The sequence below is a fragment of the Mugil cephalus genome, chromosome 6, assembly GCF_022458985.1.
Source record: "Mugil cephalus isolate CIBA_MC_2020 chromosome 6, CIBA_Mcephalus_1.1, whole genome shotgun sequence".
In the NCBI taxonomy this organism is placed as follows: domain Eukaryota; kingdom Metazoa; phylum Chordata; class Actinopteri; order Mugiliformes; family Mugilidae; genus Mugil; species Mugil cephalus.
Genome location: NC_061775.1, coordinates 3,991,005 through 4,013,535, shown reverse-complemented (window position 1 = coordinate 4,013,535; position 22,531 = coordinate 3,991,005). Strand labels below are relative to the sequence as shown.

The 22,531-nt window shown below is 41.1% G+C and overlaps 1 protein-coding gene across 2 annotated transcripts; it reads right to left on the bottom strand.

Moving 5' to 3' along the window:
* Positions 1-14,248: 14,248 nt before the first annotated feature.
* dmrta2 (DMRT-like family A2) lies at positions 14,249-17,136 on the bottom strand. 2 transcript variants are annotated; one of them, XM_047587439.1, is made up of 2 exons: positions 16,264-17,136; positions 14,249-15,945 (listed from the first exon to the last, which is right to left on the bottom strand). In XM_047587439.1, the coding sequence occupies exons 1-2, from the start codon at positions 16,721-16,723 to the stop codon at positions 15,056-15,058; spliced, it is 1,350 nt and encodes a 449-aa protein (XP_047443395.1). In that variant the 5' UTR covers positions 16,724-17,136; the 3' UTR covers positions 14,249-15,055. The 2 variants fall into 2 exon arrangements, with proteins under 2 accessions (XP_047443395.1, XP_047443397.1); XM_047587441.1 differs by having other exon boundaries at positions 14,249-15,942; positions 16,264-17,131.
* Between the last annotated feature and the right edge of the window lie 5,395 nt (positions 17,137-22,531).

Below are 22,531 nucleotides of genomic sequence, written 5' to 3'. Positions count from 1 at the left end.
CAGAAATGCCGCTACAAACATCCAATATCTATACAATTTAATCCATGGTTCTTCATTGTGTCACTTCATTTAATGATAAATAGAGACTAACAGACATAGTACATTTAGACGCTAATGTATTTTTAGCATCTAGAGAGAACCTCTACCTAATAAATTTGTAGGCCAGAAAAGCAAGACGAGCTGAGAGATACTTAAATTCCCTGCAGATCTAAGCAACACTGCACGTTTAGACCATCACTAGAAAGAAGCCTTTGTTTGATTCTTTGTTGACAACAGCTTGAAGGAAATTTTATAGCATTACTGTATACCAAAAACGTACCTGGCCCTGCACACTAATATCCACAAAATTCACCTTGCATGAACGCTATGCAGTTTTGTTAATTTATAATAAATTTTCACACAAGAATAGACTCGTACATACACAGTTCTTAATTTAGCAATTAAGCTCTTGGCTATAAGTGGCTGAATAAAACCTCGAGGGACACACTCATCCTTTAGAACGCCATCTTGCATCCATCCAGTCCTCCCACTCCCTGAATCCCACAAAGATGCCTCCTCCTGGTATACTTCCCCCTCTTTGCCTCGGGGCTGGAGCACATATAGAAGTGACGTAAAATGCCAGGACAGAAGAAGAACACAGTAAAAATTCTGACTTGTCTACACAAAACTATGCATTTCTCAGGTGATGTGAGCACTTTGTTAATTACTGAAAGTGGTTTTATGGCCATTTTAAGTTAAATAATGACTCTTGGAGGACACACAGTCAGAAAGTGCCATCGGTGATGGCACCCAGTGTAAACTCTGAGCTGGGCAGCTGCCTGCATGCCGTTTATTTCCTCCAGTATCTGCCTCCAGCACACTCACGCGTACCAGCCAACGGGCTCCTTCTGTTCCTTTATCACGCACACTGATATTCACACATAGGAGTGAAAAGGGAGTAAATGAACACGCACACACACGCGGACATAGATGCACACAGAGAAGATGAAAGGTGCAGCTACTGAGGGAAAAAATAAGAGGGAGAGAGAGACAGTGGAGATTGCAGCTTAACCTCTTGGCTCCACTGTAAAGCAGCACTCACTCTCAGGAGCCTTGCTGATAGCCATCTGTCTGGCAAGGAGAGACAGCTTCACCTTCCCAACACATCAGCACGCTCACAGACACTCAGCCCACAAACACCAGGGCAGCCACTCGCATACGACTAGCCTACACACACACAAGTAGGCAATGTGAAAAAGATATTTCTGAGCATGACTGTGGTGCTTTCATTTCTGTTATTTATCCAACAGAAATGAAAGCTTAGATACTTCTTTATGTGTAAAATGAATCCTGTGACCCTTAAAATTTCGAAGAGCATGGGGCTAAGCCTCAGCATAAAGTAATTTTTCTTCATACATACAAAGTTTGCTTTTAAGATATGCAGCATGCGCACCCATACCAATGATTACCATCTATTTAAAGTGAGTGGGGGACATTCATGGACAGAAAAATGAGCCATAAGTTGGAAATCCAGAGCAGAATGCAGAACACTTGAGATTTATGTCTATAAATCTGCAGCTTAGTCAATAGCTCCCTCTCAAGGTGATGGCTGAGCTAAAGAAAACCTTTGCTGTAGTCACATCCTCAGCCTCCTCCTCCCTCCTCTCCTCGTCCACACTCACACTAAAACACAAATTCCTTGAAATCCTCCCACTTCTCCACCTCTGCCTCAACTCGGCAACCCTCACCCCGCTCCTCTCTGTCTTCTCCACCCCTCGATCCATCTCTGTCATCCTGATCAATAATCAATCTGCAGGGGCCAAGGCCAGGGGCCCAGTGCCATCTGTCTCCATCGGCAAACCTGGGAGAAAGAGAGAGGAGAGTGTGAGAGAGGGGGAGAAGGAGAGGGGAGAAGGAGGAGATAGAGTTCAATCTATCTCCATCTATCTCCATCTATCTCCATCCATGGTTAGGTCTACTCCGTTGGTATAGATCATAATTTGGAGAGGTGTAATTGCTGGTCAGAGACTAAGGGTGGACGTCTAGGAGGGGGGGAGAAAGTGGGTGTCAATAATGTTTCTACAGTCCAGTCTTCTCCACTTTCCTGACCCAGTTTCCCTGTTTTTCTCCTCTTTCTCACTCTCTGCCTTCTCTCTCACTTCTCCTGCTATCTTCTCTTTTCTCAATTCAATTTACAAAGATCCACAGAGCACAACAACATAATTTATCACTGTTCTTCCAGTACTCTGGTGTTGCCTAAAGTCTGTTTTTCACTCTTTTAGTCCTGGAGAACCAGCACCAACATTCCCCGTCTACGCTGCACTCACCATTCGGTGTGCCAGAGGAGGATGTCTCTACTTTGACAGTGATCTTCATATTAATGCCTGCCGTGGAAAAATGACTCTCAGAAATGAAACATCAAATGTATTTAACAACGTTGAGACAAGCTTGTACAAAGAAAGAGTTTTTCTCCACGCCATAAGTTAATAACATTATTATCTAAGAAGGATAATATGATGTTGGAGGAGACTATTGAAGAGTTAAAAATATACATCTTTTGATCCCATGAAAATAGATCTACAGACTGTGATTAAATTTTACAGTTTGGCAGCAAACTACTGTCTTCATTTTTAACTACACGGCTTCACACTAGTATCCCAACAAGAACACAAGGACAAAATGCTCATTTTATAAATTCGTTTAAACCACAGATCTGAGTTCAGAAACATGAAAATGCACTTTCTGCAAGTAGAACTGTGAAATTAGACCGTATACACCAGTTTGCTTAACTGATTGAGAAGCTGTAGCGTAAATTTATGTGAACTATGAAAGATCTTAACTATTGGATGGCAACTGAAATGAATCAGAGCACCATCTTCAGATCAGAATTCAATTGATCTCATATTTTTGCATAAGCATAAATTCCTGGATCGTCATTCGTGACATTCCATTAGCCACAGCTGTATTTTGTGTCAGGGCTAGTTTAGGGTTTTGCCCCGAGCAAAGGAGGTCAAATATGTTTCACTGCTTTGAATCACAGTTCCACTTCCCACTGTCAAAAGTGGCCCAGGTGAGTTTCCTCTGATGCCATAATTCTTCTTGCTGAAAGTGCATTTTCATGTTTCTAAAATCCAGATCTCTGATATAAATGAACATAATCCCCTGGTGCAACTGTGAAGGTTCAGTCAGAGTTTACAGATCTGACACTGAGCAGGAGTTAAAAGTAATTCATGCTATTACTCCTTAGTCCCCTCTGAGCGGTACAACACTTATTCTTTTATTTGGGTGCTGTAACAGTGCTGCTAACCCATCAGATCTCCCACCTTCAGTTTAAAACACCAGTAAGAAAGGAGGATGTGCTAATTCAAGATGATCTCACTCATCAGAGCAACGTGTTATGACTTTACTCCTTCATGTTCTAAGTTAAAACGTAGTTAAAACGTAGTTAAAAGTGCTGCAAGACAGATGGACTATTAAAGTGTGTCCTTTACATCATTGTTATAGTCAAAACGATAAATTTAGAGACTCTCTCCAGGAACTGTGAATTTTAATGTTTCTTCTATCTTCACATGTTTGTTGTTGCCAAGTTTTAGTGTGTCTGGGTCTCAGCAGCTCTTTGCACAGTTTCGAGCAACATTCGACTGACTGACAGAAGTAGGTCTGCGTCTTTCGCTCTCTTCCTGGTGAGATCTCCTCCCCAGCATCATCTTCCTCACAATCAGGTGCCTCACTCTGTCTCACTCTTCCTCCTCTCCTTCTCTGCGTGTTTCTGTCTTACTCTCTCAGTTGTTCTCACCCTTTTCCACATTACTCCTTTCTGCGTTTCCTTCTTGCGGTGTTTTCAGACTCCCTGCTCTGAGTGAAAATCATCAAATGAAGATTAAAGACGCTTCTGTTTTCACTGACAAGCACACGAACATAAACGCTCCCTCACACAAACACACGTGCACACATAGGGGCAAATCACAGGCACGTTCGCAGACGCACGTACGCGCTCAAGTGAGCATGCAGAAATGTTGAAGCATGTGCACACCCATACACTCTCCCTTGCCCCTCGGGAAACCTTCCACAATTACGGCTAGAATGGGATTCATTCTCAGCCTTCAACAACTCATTAACTGCGTATTGCAAATCGTACGTTTCAGCAGAAAGCATTGATGAGGAACAGTGAGAATTGGGGCTTTGGGAGAGACTGGCATCATTTTAACGTGTGTTCAGAATGTATTAGCATATCACATAGTATAATGTATGTATATTACATATGTGAAGCAATGGCAAGAAGTAGCAGGATTTTTTTTTTAATTAGTGCAACTGTATTGTAAGGCCCGCGGGTCAAATATTCACAAAAATTGAGTCTGTATGAAATCCCAGATGGAGTGGTAGAGCTTGTTACACTGCAATAGTGTAGATAATCTGTGGAATACGACACATATTATAAACATAGTTGTGGATATTTTCGGCGACCTCGTCCAGCTTTATACCGGCTAAACTGGGCTGTTGGTAATTGCAATATTTTCAAAATCATTATTCCAATGTGTTTGTCTTTCAAAAGCAAGTACAAATAATCATGTAGGAAGACGACTTCATAACCAGACCAACAAAACCTAAATATATCTTTGGATGTGTTTCTCTCTGCACATTGTTTGAGAAGTGTTGAATTTCCTCAGACTGTTAAAATTAAAATGAATTAGGGGAGAGACGTTGGTGATTTGTAGTGGGCTTCAGCTGATACGTGAAATTAAAATTTCATTGGCTCCGTGTCTCTCCTTTGGGTTCTCATTCACAGACCAGGTATTCTCACTCACACAACCAGCCTTCATCTGTATGTGTGAATGTGCTTGTGTCTAATGACACATCCTACTTGGTTGACCTGTAACAAAGAGATGTCTTGTCTTGGGGGTTTGCTCTCCCTCAAACATGCACACTGGCCACCTATTTAAGAATACACTTAATAAACTTTATATATACATTTCACCATTTTAATGTCAGGTATATATGTTAGAGTGAGGCTGTGTCTTACTAGTACCAGTATGTTTTTTTGTTTGTTTGTTTGTTTTTTTTTGGTGAGTTATTTCCAAAACAACTCAGAGATCCCTCAAATGGCCACTAGAGGCTGTCAGTCCCCATTGACCTCCATGTAACACATGTTTATTGCTAACTTACTCCCTCATGAGCCCCAGCTACACTTCTTCATAGCCCCAACTCTAACCACCTTGACCAGTAGTTTAAAATGTGCTGCCACTACATGAAACATATGCCTAAAACAAAATGCCATGTCTTCATATGAACATCCATAATAGCAGTGGGTTAGGTCATGGTAAGTCCCCAGGAAATGAACATAAGTTAGTGGCCTCTGAAGTGATGGAAACACAAACGTGCGTGCGTGTGTGCGTGTTTGTATTTTGAGGTTGGTGAAAAGTTGGAAAAGCGCTTGACAAGAAAGACACACTGAATCTCCTGCAGAATTTGATGCGCACATAGTACGCACACGCAGCAAAACATATGCACACACAGTACGCAAACAGAAACTGTAAACAACCCAGCACACACACAAACAAGAAAACACCGTCGCATTCCAGCACACCTTATCTGCCCCAGCAGTGTTGACTGACACTCTCCACTTGAGGAGATTAAGTGCGCTCATGCTGTGTCGGCACAGTTTGACGTCCATTTATCCTTAAAACTCATATGAAGCGTCTCCGTGAGCTCCCTGCCAAACGGGTGCACATGCCACCAACCACATGCCAGCTTCCTCCTACTTTATTATCACTGCATTCATTGGAGAAAATAAAACAGGCGGCTGCAGTTTTAGTATTTTCTCAAAGACGGTGTTTACACGAGCATTTGTTTGCTGTAGAGATTTAGGAACGCTGTGACCATGAAACTGTGAGATAAAAGCCCCTGTTGTACACTTTCAGAAAATGAGGATTCTCTTCTTAAAAACATTTTTTCTTGTATTTGTTCCCCATCCAACATCAATTTTGTTTAGTTTAATTGCCACACAGAGAGAAGGAGCCTGTGGCGTTTGTGGTTCCAACAGCAGCAGATTTAACCAACACACTATTAATACACACAGGCCATCTGGGTACTTGTAGGGTACAGATAACTCGCTGGCAACAGCTGATGGTCTCTCTCTGTGGCTGTTGCCATTAGTATTCCACCACTTTTCACCATTTTACAATCTAAAGAGCTAATGATAGGGCTAAGGTGGAGCCTTCGTCATCCAAGCTACTAGATTGGTTCAAGTACACTCTCTTTTTTTTTTTAACTAGCTGCTCGTTCATTATCTGGCTAAATCTTGGTTCTTTTTATGTGTTCTGGGATCAGAGGTCCAAATGCGAGCGGGGTCTGGCCTAGGTGGGATGATCACACATGACCCCTGTGAGCAAGCTGGGTTTTGGTAGTCTGACTACTTCCTAAGTCATGAGGGAATTTGCTCCTCTAAGGTACACTATACACTATAATCTTTTGTTTTGATTTATTCCGGTAAATTTTACTGACCAAGTGTTGGCCAGTGAAATTTCAATTTCATTTTCATCTAATTTTAATAAGTTAAATAGATCAATTTTGTCAAAATCTAAAACAAAAATAACTAAATTGCTTAGGCTTCATTCTCACTTAAATTCACATATCATCCTACTATTGTCTCAGTTTTGTCTGAGGAGTTGCCCACAGTAAACCTAAAGTGACTGGCAAAGCAGGGCCAATACAAGTTAAAATATCTGCACTGTGTGTGTATTGAAGTGTGACTTCTACAGTTTAAACTGCACATCTATAGCTGTTCATTTAGTCATTCATTGCCTTTTTTTAAAAAAAAGAAAAAGAAAAGAAAAGAAAAGAAAAGAAAAGAAAAGAAAAGAAAAGAAAAGAAAAGAAAAGAAAAGAAAAGAAAAGAAATATATCTCAGATGTCACATGGTCTCTTAGAAGCAGTGGAAATATTTACATTGAAGACGTAGAAGCATTGCTTTGCTGGTATGACCAGAATGGGAGAGCATGCAATTTAACATAGATGGATTCAAATATCCTAAATAACCTCAAAGCAAGATTATATTTTATCTAAATACTTTATAAATACATCTGCCACCACCAGTACATTTGCAAAAGTCATGTTCATAGCAATAGAGTCGACAACATTAGCTTCATAGAATACACTAAATATTCATCCAAATACTTGATCATAGGAAGAAAGAACTTACTCTTAGTTGCACACACAGACAAAAGCAATGAACGACCATGGGACCATACAGCAGGCCTGAAAATGGGGTCCTAATTTTGGTGACAGCTGGCTTGCCTAAATGTAAATGTCCAGCAGAGGTTCTCCACCATAGCCCAGACCATAAAACAGCCTGACCATGGAAAATAGTAGATCAGGTTATTTAAAAGGAACCTGAACACAACAGGATTGTCACTGCATTCCCCCACGGGTTACCAAAATATATGTAATCAGCCATGAAGCTGGACAACTTAGCAGCAATCAATGTAGCTTTGGGACATTGAAAGGCATCAAATATCCTCAGGTGTCATTTATCACATTGAGATGATAAAAAAAAAAAAAAAAAAAATCTAGTTCCCAGATTGACATCCCATTAAAAATAGCACAACCAGGAACAACATGTGTATCCAGGCTGGGATCTCTCTATCTACCTATTAACAGCAGATGTAACCAGTACATACTGAATATTTATATACAGAAAATGGATATTACGTGTGACGTGCAGGCCTAATATTCCAGCTCCCTAGATGACTCCTGCTGCTTTCATGTTTGGTAATCCTCTCAGAAAATTGGGTGAGATCCTGAAAGTCCGTTGTTGACCAGGTACCATCCTCTGTGAATAACTTAGATGGGCAGAAAAGAGCCGTTTGGTTCATAACAGTATCCCATGGCTGGTGTGCACTGAGGCATTTAATGTCCAGGTTTTCTTCAAAAGGCAAACTTTTAAACTTGTGCTGTGGAAGATAATCCACTTGCTTCATGGCAGACACAGTTTCTCTTCCTTTTGGAAGAAATACTAACTTCTAAAAGCTACCAGCAAATGATGACAGCAGTGCTTCTAGCCAGTCCAACTAGACAGTTTCATTGCTCAAGAATCTGTTCATGTGCGCTGTTGCTTTCCCTCACTTTAAGCATTTTACAGCATCTCCAGCCAAGGTCCCCAGAGGCCCGCCACTAAAACAACACTTGCCAGCAGGTGGGGCTGTGCATCATTTGCTCCAAATGACCTGTGGCTTCTAAATGGAAGGTTTAATTGAAGAAGGGAGGGGTCAATATGAGAAGAGTGTATGAGGGAGAAAGAGAGATTAAAAGACTGGTGCTCCCAGGGCAAACCAATGAAGGCACCCTTTGAAGGACAAATGGGGATAAGATTTCCAAATCAATACCACCCAACGATGTTTTGTTATTATGCATACAGAGAGGAGTCTGCGTTCAATACTCCTCTCCTGACTGCTCAGGCTTAGGATCTCTCACTCAAGTCACACACCATTCTTCACACTCTGAGGCATTTTATTTGACACTAGGCAGCACCATGGTACACAATATTCCTTGGGGCAACACCAGTAAAGCTTTCAGGTTAATTTTAACTATTAACATGGGCATTCTTTACAACACACTTTTTTTTTTTTTTTTTCAGTTTCTATTAGTGTTTTAATTTTAACAAACAAAAATGAAATCTCAAAAATGTTCCCCAGAAGGGTTCAGCTAACTAGATGACATTCTTCTATACATGGAGGAAATTTTCCACCTCTGTTGTACACAACAGAATGTATGAAAAGCTCGGTTTAAGTATAGCATGGGGACTATTCCCAAAGAAACATGTGGTTCAAAGGAGAACAAAGGGAAAACTCAGCTGAAGTTTAAATACAATGAATATCCGACAAACTGAAGTTATTCATGTAAATGCTCATTCAGAACAGAAAACAGGTGGGAGCGGCCGCCCCAAAACCTGGAGTTTCTACATGGAATTCTTCTAAATGTGTTCAGTAGTATGAAATCAAAACAGAACTCAAAACTAGCCAGTGCTCCAAAATGAGACGGTCGATAATCCAAATCTTTATAGCAAAACAAAAGGATCGCTAAACAGGCAACTCACAACAGTTTTCACTAACTGACACTGAGGCAAGCTGTTCTACTATCTCTGCACACAGCTGCCTTGAATGGAGTGGATGAGAGGAAGGCAGGTCAGGGAGGAACCAGGAAGCTGGAGTTGGGCCATAATACTAACTTTCTATTATTATCAGCAGACTGAAACTTTGAGTGTCTAAGGAAATGGAATAACAACATGTAGACTAAAACTAAAGCTTTCCAGCTTCTCTTTGGTATGCAACAGTGGATATTAGTGGACCGTAGATACAAACAAAGCTTTTAGTTATTGTCGTCACTGGAAGTTGTGTTGCCTGAATGCGACAGTGTTAGTGAGCCAGCAAATCCATACAAACATATTAGTGCATGTCCAACAATTCTTTATTTGTCATTCGGTTTATTTATTTATCTTTTTTTTATTTGAGTTTACCAAACTTTAAGAGTCAAGACACTAAACTCAGTCCAGAATGTGCACAATTGTTTTTGTTTAAGAGTTGGTTTGTTTTGCTGTTATCTATTTGTTATTCTGACAGTAAACCAAGCAGCGTCTCTGAAAATGAAAATGGGTTTTATGTATGGAGTAATAACTTAAATGGATTTCCTTCTCTCTCTCCCTCTGCGTCGCTCTGGGAGCCTGTGGCTATTTATCTGCCTGTGTCTAATTATTCATTAGTGAACACAGAAAAAGGAGCGCAGAAAATATAGCTGTGCACTCACTGGAGCAGACCGGCGTTCCTCCACATGCTGATGTGCCTGCTTACTCTTTTCCATAATTCCATTAAAAAAAAAAAAAAAAAAAAAAAAACTCTACATCAGATTTTCACACCCTGGTGCCATTGATCTAACATCTGTAATCATTGTCAATGTTGAAATGACTAAGAAAGCCATGAATCCACCGCTAAATATGAATAAATACACAAAATAGGATGTTAGTGTGATACCATCTGCTGCTGCAAACATCGTTTTAACCTTCCATGAATGTAAGTCACTGAGCTAAAAAGACAAAAGTTAAATCTGCCTAATGAGGCTGTGCTGATGCCAAACACGGAGTGAAATGAGTCCCAGAACTGTCACAGATGTGTGTTCCATGATCCACACGCGAAACATGAGATTCACAAATGTGTGGGTGGGCACAAATGCATGTTTTAATTCACACGCAGCTACGGCGCAATTTGAATTTGTGCAAAATCATTTCACAAATACGCACATGGGAGTCTCAATACATATTAATATTTTAGCAACAATTTTTATAGCAACAACAAACACAAGTATATTTAATGGGCCAGAGGCCAAGAAAGGGAAGGGGACAATCAACGTCTCCAGTCACTGTTAAATACACCAACCTCACTATATATGTCCAGCTAGGCCCCACCAATTTAACCCCAAGATCTTCTCTCGTCAGGACTGGAAAAAAAATTGTCTCAGATAAAAGCTGATTGCTGGTTGGCGGTGGGGGACTGGATCCCATACTATACCAGCTGTCACTGGGCAAGAGACAGGGTAAACCCTGGACAAGTCTCCAGTCTATCACAGAGCTAACAAAGAGAGACAGACAACCATTCACACTCACATCTAGGGCCAATTTAGAATCACCAATGAACCTATTGAGCATGTTTTTGGACAGTGGGAAGAAGCCAGAGAACCCACGCAGGCACAGGGAGAACTTGCAAACTCCACACCTAGTGGTGTTCAAATTTCCACTGATCCCCGTTGTTAGTAAAGACAAGGCCCTGACCCATGTTCTTCACAATCTGCTGTACAAACACTAGTATCTTTGTTATAACTGATGATGAATACAACTAGCAGTGCAGTACATTGATAAATCACCAGCAATCCAATGCAGGATTTTTGATATCACATATATTTATAGACACAGTAATTTTTACATTACATACTACGTGTAAAAGACATCAAACCTAGGGAAAGCGACAGTGAATGTTTTTCACTGCGCATATGTGAACAGCAGATGGCGCTATGTGCTGTAGCAATCAAAACAAATGCAAGCCAGGGCCTAAAATGTACAGTAACACACATATACAGAAAACTTTCTGTTCGTCAGGCTTTTGTCTAAATGACAGATACCAAGAAAACACTTGAAGTAGCTGATCGTTAATTATTTGCCTTGAATAGACGATAATTCAGTTTCCTATTTCAGATTGTATTTAATGATCTAAACTTTTCAGTAATATCACATTAAAGAATGCAAGTGAGTTTAGCTACTCGCTGAACTGTCTTAATATTTTAAGCAGCACTGCAGACGCTATTTGTTAGACAACACTGCCATCTAGTGGTGCTGCCTGCGCCATACAAGAGTCAACAGTGGATTGTTTGGTATTTTTAAATCGTGACAGTATTGATAGGTTTCTACAGACTGCTCGCGGGTTTTACATTTAAGCGTGTCCTAAACATTCATTCATTAACTTTCTTTAACCGCTTGTCCTTGGAGGCTGGAGCCTATCCCAGCTGTCAGTGGGCGAAGGCGGGATACCGCTCGCCAGCCTATCACAGTGTTGTACTAAAAAAATCGAGAAATTAATCAAAATATTATATTTTCATTTTACATTCCCTTCCATTACTAATTGCCACCTTTTATGACATACGAGCTCTTTTGTCGTTTTCATCCATATGCTGCTTGTCTCAGCAGAGGAGACAGACAGACGAGAGAATATTGTCATCATTTGCAAAGACATGTCTTTTAACGTTTGTCTGCTTATGTTTGTTACAGTGTTGCTTTCGTCAACGATGACGTATTGTATGTGTAATAGTCTGTCAAAGGCTAAAAAGTAGTGCTGCTGCATCCTGTCGTAGTTTGGTTCCGCCCACCACCATGCAGCACTGCACAGTCACAAAACGCCTGCGGCCGGTCTGTCGTCACTGTCACACAATTGAGTTTATTAACTCATCGGTGCTATATGACTCATTCTGACAATAGGCTTGTGATAAATTTCATTGTAAGCTTAAAGTTTTCCACACAACTACTGGTGCAAATGGGCTGCTAACATCAGGCTAAAGTTAGCTTGGTTGCGCTGACGTCATTCATTAGCTTGTGTGTGTTACTGTTATGTCTACAACATGCAGGGGTTTTGGCCAGGTAAGTATAGTATGTTGTCATATTGACCCATGTTAGAGTGGCTGAAAATGAAGGAGGAGGCAAATGTAGCATTTCAAACCTGTTGCTGTTCCTCGTGTGTGTAAATGAACAGCACACTTCTAAACTATTGTAATGTTAGCAGCATGTTCAGTCCTGTTTACATTTAGTGACGGTCTGGTGTGGCAGACAAGGTCTGGTTGAGCAGATGTGTTCCTCGTCCATTGCTCATATTTTGGGAATGTGTATGTTTATTTCACTTTAGCGAATTCTCAGAAATAAAGTCACAATTGGTAACGTAAGGTTGTTTTTGTTCTTGACTTTTTGGAGTAATGAACATTGATTCCACTGTTTCCACTACTTTAATAAACCAAAAAGTATTTGCTGTTGGATGGAAAACTTGTATGTCTAAATCCATTTATTTTTTTTGCAATTATTGGTGAAAATAGCCGATCTACAAGCTCACAATGGGTTGCAATGTGTTGATCTTGTAGATCTGCTATTTTCAGAAATTTGTGTGACCCTCCTGTATGATGCAGTAGGGCATCAATTCATGGAAAACACAAGTTGAAATATGGAGATAAAAGGTTTGTGCCCAACAGCAATGAAGTACAGCACGCAGCATTACATCTCCATCCAGGATTCTCCATCCGACTAAAACCTGACTAAATCCTTTATGAGTTTTCGTCGACTAAAAGTATCACATATGACGAAATCTAAAAGCATTTCGTCCAAAAGACTAATACCTAAATCTAAAATGGCTGCCAAAAACAACACTGCTTTGTAACAACAGAACTTTTACAAAAATGTTAAGTTTCCAATCACCCATCCTCTTCTGCAGCCATGTGCTTAACCAGTCAGCTCAACCAATCAGCGTGTAACCTTTGATTAGCCCAAACTTCCAATGGCAGGTGTCGAAACTACTGCTACTGACATAAGGTGACCTGCAGGTGGCGCCAATGTACTTGAAATTGAGAGACTTCCATTGACCGCAGTAAAAATCCTTAGTGAGTGGAGAAAATTATTGCAAAAGCGCAACTCAGTGGGTCATGTGTCTACCAGTTAAATAAATGACACACACACACACACACACACACACACACACACACACACACACACACACACACACACACACACACACACACACTGTTGTTTCTTATCTGATTTGAGGATTTATAGCTTTCCTTTAAGTTGTATATTCTATATATGTTCTATATTCATCAAACCAACACGTTCAAGATTAGAATTTTATATTTGATAGATCATACATACACACACACACACATATATATATATATTACAATAAAATACGTTTATCAATAGTTTGCCATGATGATAGGGAAATTGAACACTGGGATAAATAAATAAATCTCTTTTCTTTGTTTTTTATTCTGGCAGCTATTAAAATACTAGTAGTTTATCTACTGTTTTTTCTAATAACCGGATTAAATGAAGACTAAATAAATGTACAAACCGTCGGACGTGCATCGCATGAATATGCGGAAATATTTTATTTCTAAGAATAATTAACGGCTGCTCTTGTGCACTGGTACTGACTGTCTAAATGATTTAGACTGCAAGGTAAGTTACATCATGCATTAAGATATATATATAAAACGCTGACTCTGACCAGTTGAAAAAAAAAATCATTTTTGAATCAACTTGATTTCAGAGCTAAGTCCCAGTGGATGGTTCATTATTAAGGGTTTCAGAGCTAAGCTACACATATTTATTAAATGTGCGTAATATTATTCGTTATTGGATTATATATTTAAAATGAATGCCTCTATATCTATATATCTATATATCTATTCCTATTTTAGTCCTTTTATTCTCATTTTTATTTTTACTCTCTGCCAATAAACACCTGTCATCAGCAGGTGAACGTGTTTCCTTCAGCTAATGTCCAAGAAAGTGTTTAGCCGGTCAGAAGCGTGAAATATCCTATATATTTGGGAGGTTTCCCGCTGATAGGATACATCCAGATGTTTGTAACAAGCTTTCTAAAATTTGGTGTCTTTTCCCACATCAAAAGGTTTTACGCAAGGACCGTCCACTCTCATATCAGATACAACATTGATATGAATTATGAGTTTCCACTCTTTTTTTTAAAATAACATTTATTTCCAGCATATTCATATACAATGTGACAGCACAGCTTGTAACATCTGAAGAGGAACTGACTTGGTCCAACACTTTGTCACAAAATATTCGAGCTGACTAACGCATAAATGAAAAGTCAAATATAGCAACAATGTTTCATATTACCAAACGCAATATATAATACAAGCAGTTGGAAACAAACTAACAGAAATACGTAAGGGAAAAATGAATACACATCATTAGTTGAACTTTTACAGCAGGATATGGGGTTAACATCCGAAAGCTACATGTTTTAATAACTTAATTTCGCTCCGTTTAATATGCGTGTGAAGAAAATGCATATTTAAAAATGTTCAGTTTCACCAACCATCTGTAAATTTTGATGGCTTTAAAGAATCATATTAACTATTTGATAAATAATTTCTTCCCACAGATTTTAAATAAAATCTGCAATAATATCAAGTATGTGGTTTTAGCCTGTTGTCTGTGTTTGACTTTTACTTTGTCATGATGATTTATTTTGGAATCTATAAATAAATGTTCGGTTTATGATATTTTATTGAAGGTATATTAAGTTTCATTGTCGGGGAATGTCATTCAAACGTTTGTAGTCTAACATATAAAATCATTCTTTTGAAAATTACACATAAGTGAGTTTAGTATTTTTTCCCCTCTCAGACCATTTGACTACAAGCCAGATAATCCTATTATGTACAGTAGCCTGTAGCCAAAACACGTCACAGATTTTCAACACTTGTGGCTACAAATACAATGGAATGTGTCTCTATGATCAGTCAGGCAGTCTCACTGTTTGTCCGGCGTGTTGTTAACCAAAGGCCCATACAGGCCGCTGGCATAGCTTTGCTCCTTGTGTAACATTGTCCTGTCCCTTATCAGGTCGCTAAATGCGTAGTCCATCGGGGGTCTGAAGCCCAGAGTGGGCATCAGACCGGTGGTGGAGTAGGGCGTCATGAAAGCCAGTCCCCGGCTGTGCGCAGAATAGGCGAGTCGCAGCGGGTTCAGTCCCAGGTGGGTGCCCAGAGGATAGGTGCTGGGGTCTGCGCCAAAGTGAGGAGCGTTTGGCTGCAGGGGAGAGAACGCGGAGCGGTTGCTCAGCGTCATGGCTCCGGGGATCATGGGCCTTGATGGGGCGGTTGTGGTTGCGGAGGCCGGAGACGGCTGCTGCGCATTTTGGAGCATCCTCTCCGCCGTCCATGTCTCATCTGAGCCGGCCTTGTTGGGGCCGTGCGCGCCACTGTTGTTGAGGATCTGCTCGATGGCCTGCACCACATCTTTACCACAGCCCTGCAGGACCAGCTCCAAGACGCTCCGCTTGTGGCTGGGAAACACACGGGTCAGGATGTCGATGGCGTTCATGTGCCGGGATGCCGCAGAGGAAGGGGATGGCTCCTGTTCGTCTTTGTCGGTCTCAGAGCCGGAATCTGAGCCAAGCGAGCTGATGGAGCCAGGTGTTTCTTCGCCATCTTTTAAAGGCTTGGAAACCGGAGAGCTGATGAAGGACTCGCTGTCTCCGTTCTCTGAACCCGATCCTCCGGCACGGCCGTCTGGGGATGAGATGCCCGGGACCGAGTCACTCTCTGTGGACGCCGGTTTCCCCACAGATTGCTGGGGGGCGGCTGACCCGGGCAGCTGGTTCTTTTGGAACAGCTCATACTTCTGGATGCCGGATTCTGCTGACACAACCACAGTAATGACAGTGGTTAGGAATGTTACAATATGGTTGTGCACATTATACAAATACAATCACAATTTTCGGGAACCTAATACCAGTTGTGTCACTTGGCCTGATCTGTTTTAATGACCACAGACAGTAATATCAGAGTAACATGGCCCATCTGGATCAAATTATTATTATTAAAATTTAACAGCTCCAACATAACTTTTGTTAGACCTGTGGACCTGGTTACGAAGTCTGAATTTAGTCGAGCCTTAAGGTTTTTATACAACAGCAGAGGACATGTCACATGTTCATAAGTAGCTGCTCCGCTTACCTGAGTTGCTCTCGCTGCTGACAGAACCAAACACCTCGTAGTTTGGACGCGGTGGGATGATGCCGTTGGCCGCGGCCAGGGCCAGTCCCTCCGCCGTCCCGTACAGCAGCTGCAGCTCTCGGGCTTCGTTCTCCTCCTGTGCCTGCTGCCGCCGGAGCGCCACCTGCGCAGCCATCACCCGCTGCCTCTCTGCGATCAGGGTGCACTTGGCGCACATACAGTCCTTCCAGCGGCAGTAGCGCTTGTGGCCCTTCAGAGCGGAAACCACGCCGTGGTTCCTGCAGCGGGCACACTTCGGAGTGCGCGGGTACTTGTCCGAGGCCCGCAGAAGGAGCGGAGGGCCGCGCAGCAGGCTACTGGCCATGGACACCGGAATGGAGGCAGCTGCAGCCGCTGCCGCCGCTCCCGGATGAGCCTGAGAGGCAGAGGAGACTGTCGGGTGCTCCGGTCTCAAATCCATGCCCACGTTCCTCACTGCTGTAACTAAACTCTGAACAAGAAAACGGCGAAATAAATAACGATCTGTTTTACTAATACTAACGTTGAGCTGATCACATCTGCTCCGCGGTCCTCAGCATATCTGGCAACAGGTGAAGTCAATGATTTCTACTAACAGACAAAAACGATCGAAACTTCGAAGGAAACTGTCCAAGAGCTAGAGGAAGCAAAAAGATGACTAGAAACAATCGACTTTAAGTCCGAGGAGAGGAGCCGAGAGGAGCGATCATTCCTCCCCGATATAAAAGTTTAAACTGTCCAGGAGGAGCTGAGGTTGTTACTCGCCGCAGCCTGAGACACTAACTTCCTCCAGAGATTGTCAGTGGATACAGATCCCTCTCTCCTCTCTCTATTGTTGCTCCTACGTTTTCATTAGACAAATTTGACAACAATGTGGCGTCTGTCATTGGCCAAAGGGGGAAGGAGCAATCTGATTGGCCTGCCTCTTTTTTCAACTGTGTCCACCTGAGTTCTTTTTCCAAACATCAAGTGTTAAGAATCTGAAGGGAGTTCCGGGAAAGCTCGAATCGATTCTGTGTATTTCCAAAAAAAAAAAATATTTATTTTTTATAGATGTAAAACAATAGCCTGTTGTTCAGTTTGCTGAGGAAACTTTATCACAGCGCGCTGTCAAACAGGGCCTTACATTTTGAAATAACAGCCCTGAAATGAAGGCAACTTCTCATCCCTTCTAAGGACATTCTGAATATTTTTTAAAGAAATGTTCTATAAATTTGGCGACATGGTAATTAGATTATGCGACTGCAACATAGGCTACGATTAATATATATATATATATATATATTAATTCACTAAATTAAAGACGATGCGATCAGGCTGTAACTTCATCTGCGAGGTAAGTATAATTTTTTTTATTTCTCAAAAAAAAAAAAAATAAATGTTAACATCGATTTGCTCCAAGTTGTTGACTGTACGAAGTGAAGCTATCGATTATGATGAACGGCTCGTTCACGGTTCGTTTAGCTGGAAGAAAAACAAACGAGGTGTTTAAAGCACGTTAACGTTTATGCGTTACCTGGAAGGAAAACCTGCCTATACAACTTCATCTTCATGTTACAGACAGAAGAAATGAAAGCGTTATGTTCATGTGTGCGGTCATGGATTAAATGCGCACGTCAGACCAGTTTTTCTCTACCTGTTATTTCGTTTTGGTATTTTTCCACATTATAAGAGTAACAAATTATTATTATCGATCAGTCGCTGCGTTTTTGTCCTGCTCTGTCCCGCCTGTTTAAAGAAACAAAAGAAAAAAAAATGTTTTAAAAAAAATTCTTATTCACTTTTCCAACCTCCTTTGCTCCGATTTTGTGCGCAACACAACTACCTATTAAATGAATCAAAACAATTACTATTACCAGAATCTCTATATATTTAATTGTTGATTTTTCAAGTTAATAATGAATTGCAGATTGATCGAAAAGCCTTTGTATTGGGAGGATCTCGTGAGTATATATCTTTTTTTTTTAATATTTATGACAATGAATATTAAGATAAATATAGATAAATTAAGTAACATTTATAATTAATTGTCATCAACTCAACATTTTTATTTGTCCAGTTTAACATAGGCCTATATGTGTTTTAATTAAGAAAACTCAGTGTGTATAATAATAAAAATAATAATAATAATAATAATAATAATAATAATAATAATAGAATAGTAGTGCAAGTATTAATCGACTAGTTATTCGTAAAGTGTAACAACGTTTGTAAGCTTGATGTGCGCCTGAAGAAAGACGAAGAAGCGTCTCTTCGGTCTCCGGTCTTTTTTCTTTATTCTCCTTTTTTATGTGAAAGAGAAAAATATGTTCCACTCTTTTCAGTAAATTCTAAAAAATAGTTTCTGGCTGCTGTTGTGCTGTCTTCTTATCACCTTCCATAAAGTGACAAACGATAACGCCGCGATGTTTCCAGAGATGTGAGAAGTCCTTGACGCGCAGAGCTACAAAAGGGCAAAGCGCGCGAGCCACCTGCTTCCTCATCTGTTCATTAATGAGGTAATTCACATGGCTACTGGAATCTAGATTCAAAAGTTATAGATGTTTTTTTTTTCTTTTTCTTTTCTTTTCTTTTTTTTTTGTCAGCACCTTGGAGAATGACAACAGTCTTGGTGATCAACAACAACAACTTGGAGCTGAAAGAAATGGCTGCTTGGTGTGCAGCAGTGTGCAGCCCTGCCTCTCTCCCCTCCCAGGCTCATTGTTTACTTTCTGAATCACTGTAAGCAAATGCCATCTGTTTCCCTCGCCGCTGTCATCTGTACCTTAATTACCTAGCCAACAGGCTAATAGAGACGATATTAAAACTACATCTTTTTGACATTCAAAGTAATTATCTGCAAGGGCGGCGATCTCGCTCGGATGAAAATTGCCCGTCGCGCGCTGCGTGCGTGGGATAGTTGCAAACAGCAGAGAAGGCCTGGCGCTCACTGGGGAGATTATAGACTATAATTTCACACCAGGACGAATCATTTGAAAATAAATCAGCCTTCCCAGCAGTGGGAGTGTGTTGCTGAGACAAACCAAAAGGAGAAGTTTCTTGTCAGTTTTTGTCATTGCGCACAAGTTCGCGCTGTTGATAACAGTAGAATTCAAGTAACAATTACTTGGACTTGACTAATGTTTATTGAGTTATATTTATCAACAGAGGGCTTATAAGGCTTCTGTGTTTAATAGTTTCACAATTTAATTAATTCGGAATGTTGTCCACTTAGATGATTCGTGCCTCTGCTTAAATTGACATCCATTTGGTTCACTCTCCGTAAAGTATTTATCGTTTTGGTTCAACCGAGCCCAACGGAAAGTTCATTTTTCAAAAATATGCATTATGATAGGGATTAAGTTCACCATTATTCCCCCCGGCCCAATTAAAAATGCCCCCCGCGCAATTAAAAGTGACTGTGAGCACTTAGAAAAATCCAACATTCTTTTAACCACTTCATTAGGCCTATGCATCAAAAAACTATGCGATGCTTTCATTTCTTTCAGGAAGGCTACAGATGAGTGGGTTTTTAACACCCTTTTAAGATCACAACAAAGGCCATGCTTGACCCAACATATGTAGCAGCATGTTTCCGCTGCCCCTGCACCCCGGTGCGGCTTTCTAGCGGCCTCTCCCACTGCCGCTGCCCCGCCTGCAGCCCGGCTGGGCCCGGATCCCCTCCCGCGCTCTCCCGCTGCAGCAGCCGGCTCTGTCACACAGAGGCAGAGGTTAGAGTAGCAGTTAGACAAGGGGCCGCGGAGAAAAGAATCGCAAGGGGTTTTTCACAGAAGTATTTACACGCTTGACGGGCACACCGAGTAGGCCCGGGCTTACAGACAAGAGGCTGTTAACCTGCCACTTCACACCAGCTCCAGTGCGCCGGGGAAATGGATCAGGCTTAATGCATTCCTTTAAAGGCAGAGTCAGGGGAGAAGTGAGGGCTGGGGACGCGCAGGACACGGTGTTTAGCAGGTGTAGACCTTGCATTTTACGCACATATGCAACAAGCAAATTCATAATATGGGAGTTACACCGTCAGTGTTGAGTTTTAAACCAAATATTTCCAAAAATACTGGAGGGAGGGATCTCGCTTTCCAGGAATGAAATACCGTCTGCAATAAGATGTATTAGCACGACACTTCAATTAAAGTAAAACAACGGCAAAAGGCTACTGTTGCAAAAACAGACATTTAGAGACGTATCGACCAATTTATTCACACGTACGCAGCATTTTAGTTCAAACTGAGCTGAGATCAGTCTGTTTCTATTATAATCAATCATATAAAAATAGTATAGATGTTAGACTCAATTGGTGAACTTTTTTTTTTTTTTTTTTTTTTTTTTAAGTAAAGAATAAACTGTGGCCTATTCTGCCAGCCAGCCTCGCAAAAGTCAAACATTTAGGCTTCATTTCCGCAGGTTTGGCTGGCTGGATGAGGCCATGTGTTGAAGAGGCACTTGAGCTGAAGAGGCAGACAGAGGTCTCTCAAGCATCACTCTTCACCCGCTAGAATAACACTTATTTATAAATGGGGGATAACCCTGCCATGGCGTATGAATATTTCAAAGATTTGAAGGGTCTCTCACTGCCAAAGCTGTTGGCCAGCACTCAGACAATCTCTCCCTCTCTCTCTGTGACTCTCTCACACACACACACACACACACACACACACACACACACACACACGCACACACACACACACACACACACACACACACACACACACACAAAATACGTTTTTGTGCCCTCGAGGCAGGTTGGCAGGGATTATCTTTGTTTAATGAATGGGCTACAAGTATTCATCAACACGGCGAGATTATTGGGCTCCCTCGCTCTCCATTCTGCGCAGCCTATAGTGGCGTATAACTCCTGCGTGAGCGCGTTGGTGTGTGCGTGCGCGAGAGAAAAAGGAAAAGAGACAGACCTAGTACACACTGCAGCCAATTAAAATGCACTCTCCCCTGCTCTATCCCTCCACATCTGCCTCCTTTTCTCCACCAACGAATGGCGGAGAAAAGAAGGAAGCTCATGAATAGGCGCTCATTGAGATCACAGATGGAGTATGGCTTTCTTTTTGCTAGAAATTTGAGAAACACCATTGTCCCCAATCAAAACTCAATGTGTTCGCCTACAATGGTGCCGGCTTTGAGCTCCGCCGCTTCAATTGGCCTTGTTTTTGAAACTTGAAGTGTTCGGCACAAAGACTTGGCCCTCCTAGATGTCACCACCGCTTCGCCCCAAGAGTGTGAGTGTGTGTGTGTGTCTACGTGCGTCCAAAAAAAGAAGAAGAAGAAAAAAAAAAACACAATTAATATGAAGCTGTAATTACTCCCCTCCACGCCACTGCACCCATTCAGGACCCCACTGGCTCATTTATTGCTTTATCCCATGCGGCTGATAATCCGAATACCACAGGTTTTTATAAGGCCTCTGTGGCGTTTTAAGGAGAGATGTGGAAATATAAGAGCGAGGAACATTACTATAAATAATCTGAGCGACGAGACGTCAGAAACTGAGGGACGCACCGATTAGGCTTTTATGTTCAATGAGAAATCAGGAGTCATTTTAACTCTCATGCGTTTTAGGACAATCAATAGGTTCGCGTTCATATTTAGGATAATCGTCACTCGTCATATCGACGCGGATATTTTAGTGTAAAATTCCGCCAATTTTGAGGTAAAACAGTTAATTAAAATGCGTACGCCCTTATTAAAATATTAATGTATTTCAAATTAAACCAATATTTGCAAAATACGCATTCGCCCTTTACGCATTCAGCTGTGAAAAATGAATAAAACAATGTAAGAAAGTGTTGTTAAGGAAGGTAAATCCCCGTTTTTGTTTGCCTATTTTATGACCGCGGTACAGGAATGTTCATACTCACTAACTTAAAAGAACGTTTTACAATGAAGCAGTTTTTTTTTTTTTTTTTTATGTTTCATCTCAAACTTTAAAATGCTTTACCGTTTAGCAACCGCTGGAGTCACATTTAATGAAACCAGGGGCCCGTATGTGCTGTGCTGAAAGCGCCCCCTGGTACAGTCAGCAACACCTGGAATGGTAAAAACAGAGTTTTTTAAAAACCATAGTAAAGTGAAAAGATGTTTTTTCTTCTTCTGTATTTTGGAATTAAGGTCCAGGTCCAAACAAAACAACGAGTGAACACACCACACCACATCACATTTTCTCAGGAATATTTGCTTTACAACCACACAACTGTGCCGACTTTAAAATGAATCGTGTTATTGTAGTAAAATCCTCCACGGC

What these genes read in the sequence shown, in the direction of transcription:
- dmrta2 (XM_047587439.1), bottom strand. Translation starts at nt 16,723, where the DNA reads ATGGATTTGAGACCGGAGCACCCGACAGTCTCCTCTGCCTCTCAGGCT. An exon ending in CAGCAGCGAGAGCAACTCAG is followed by an intron (nt 15,946 to 16,263) that starts GTAAGCGGAGCA and finishes TGGTTGTGTCAG; the next exon opens with CAGAATCCGGCATCCAGAAG.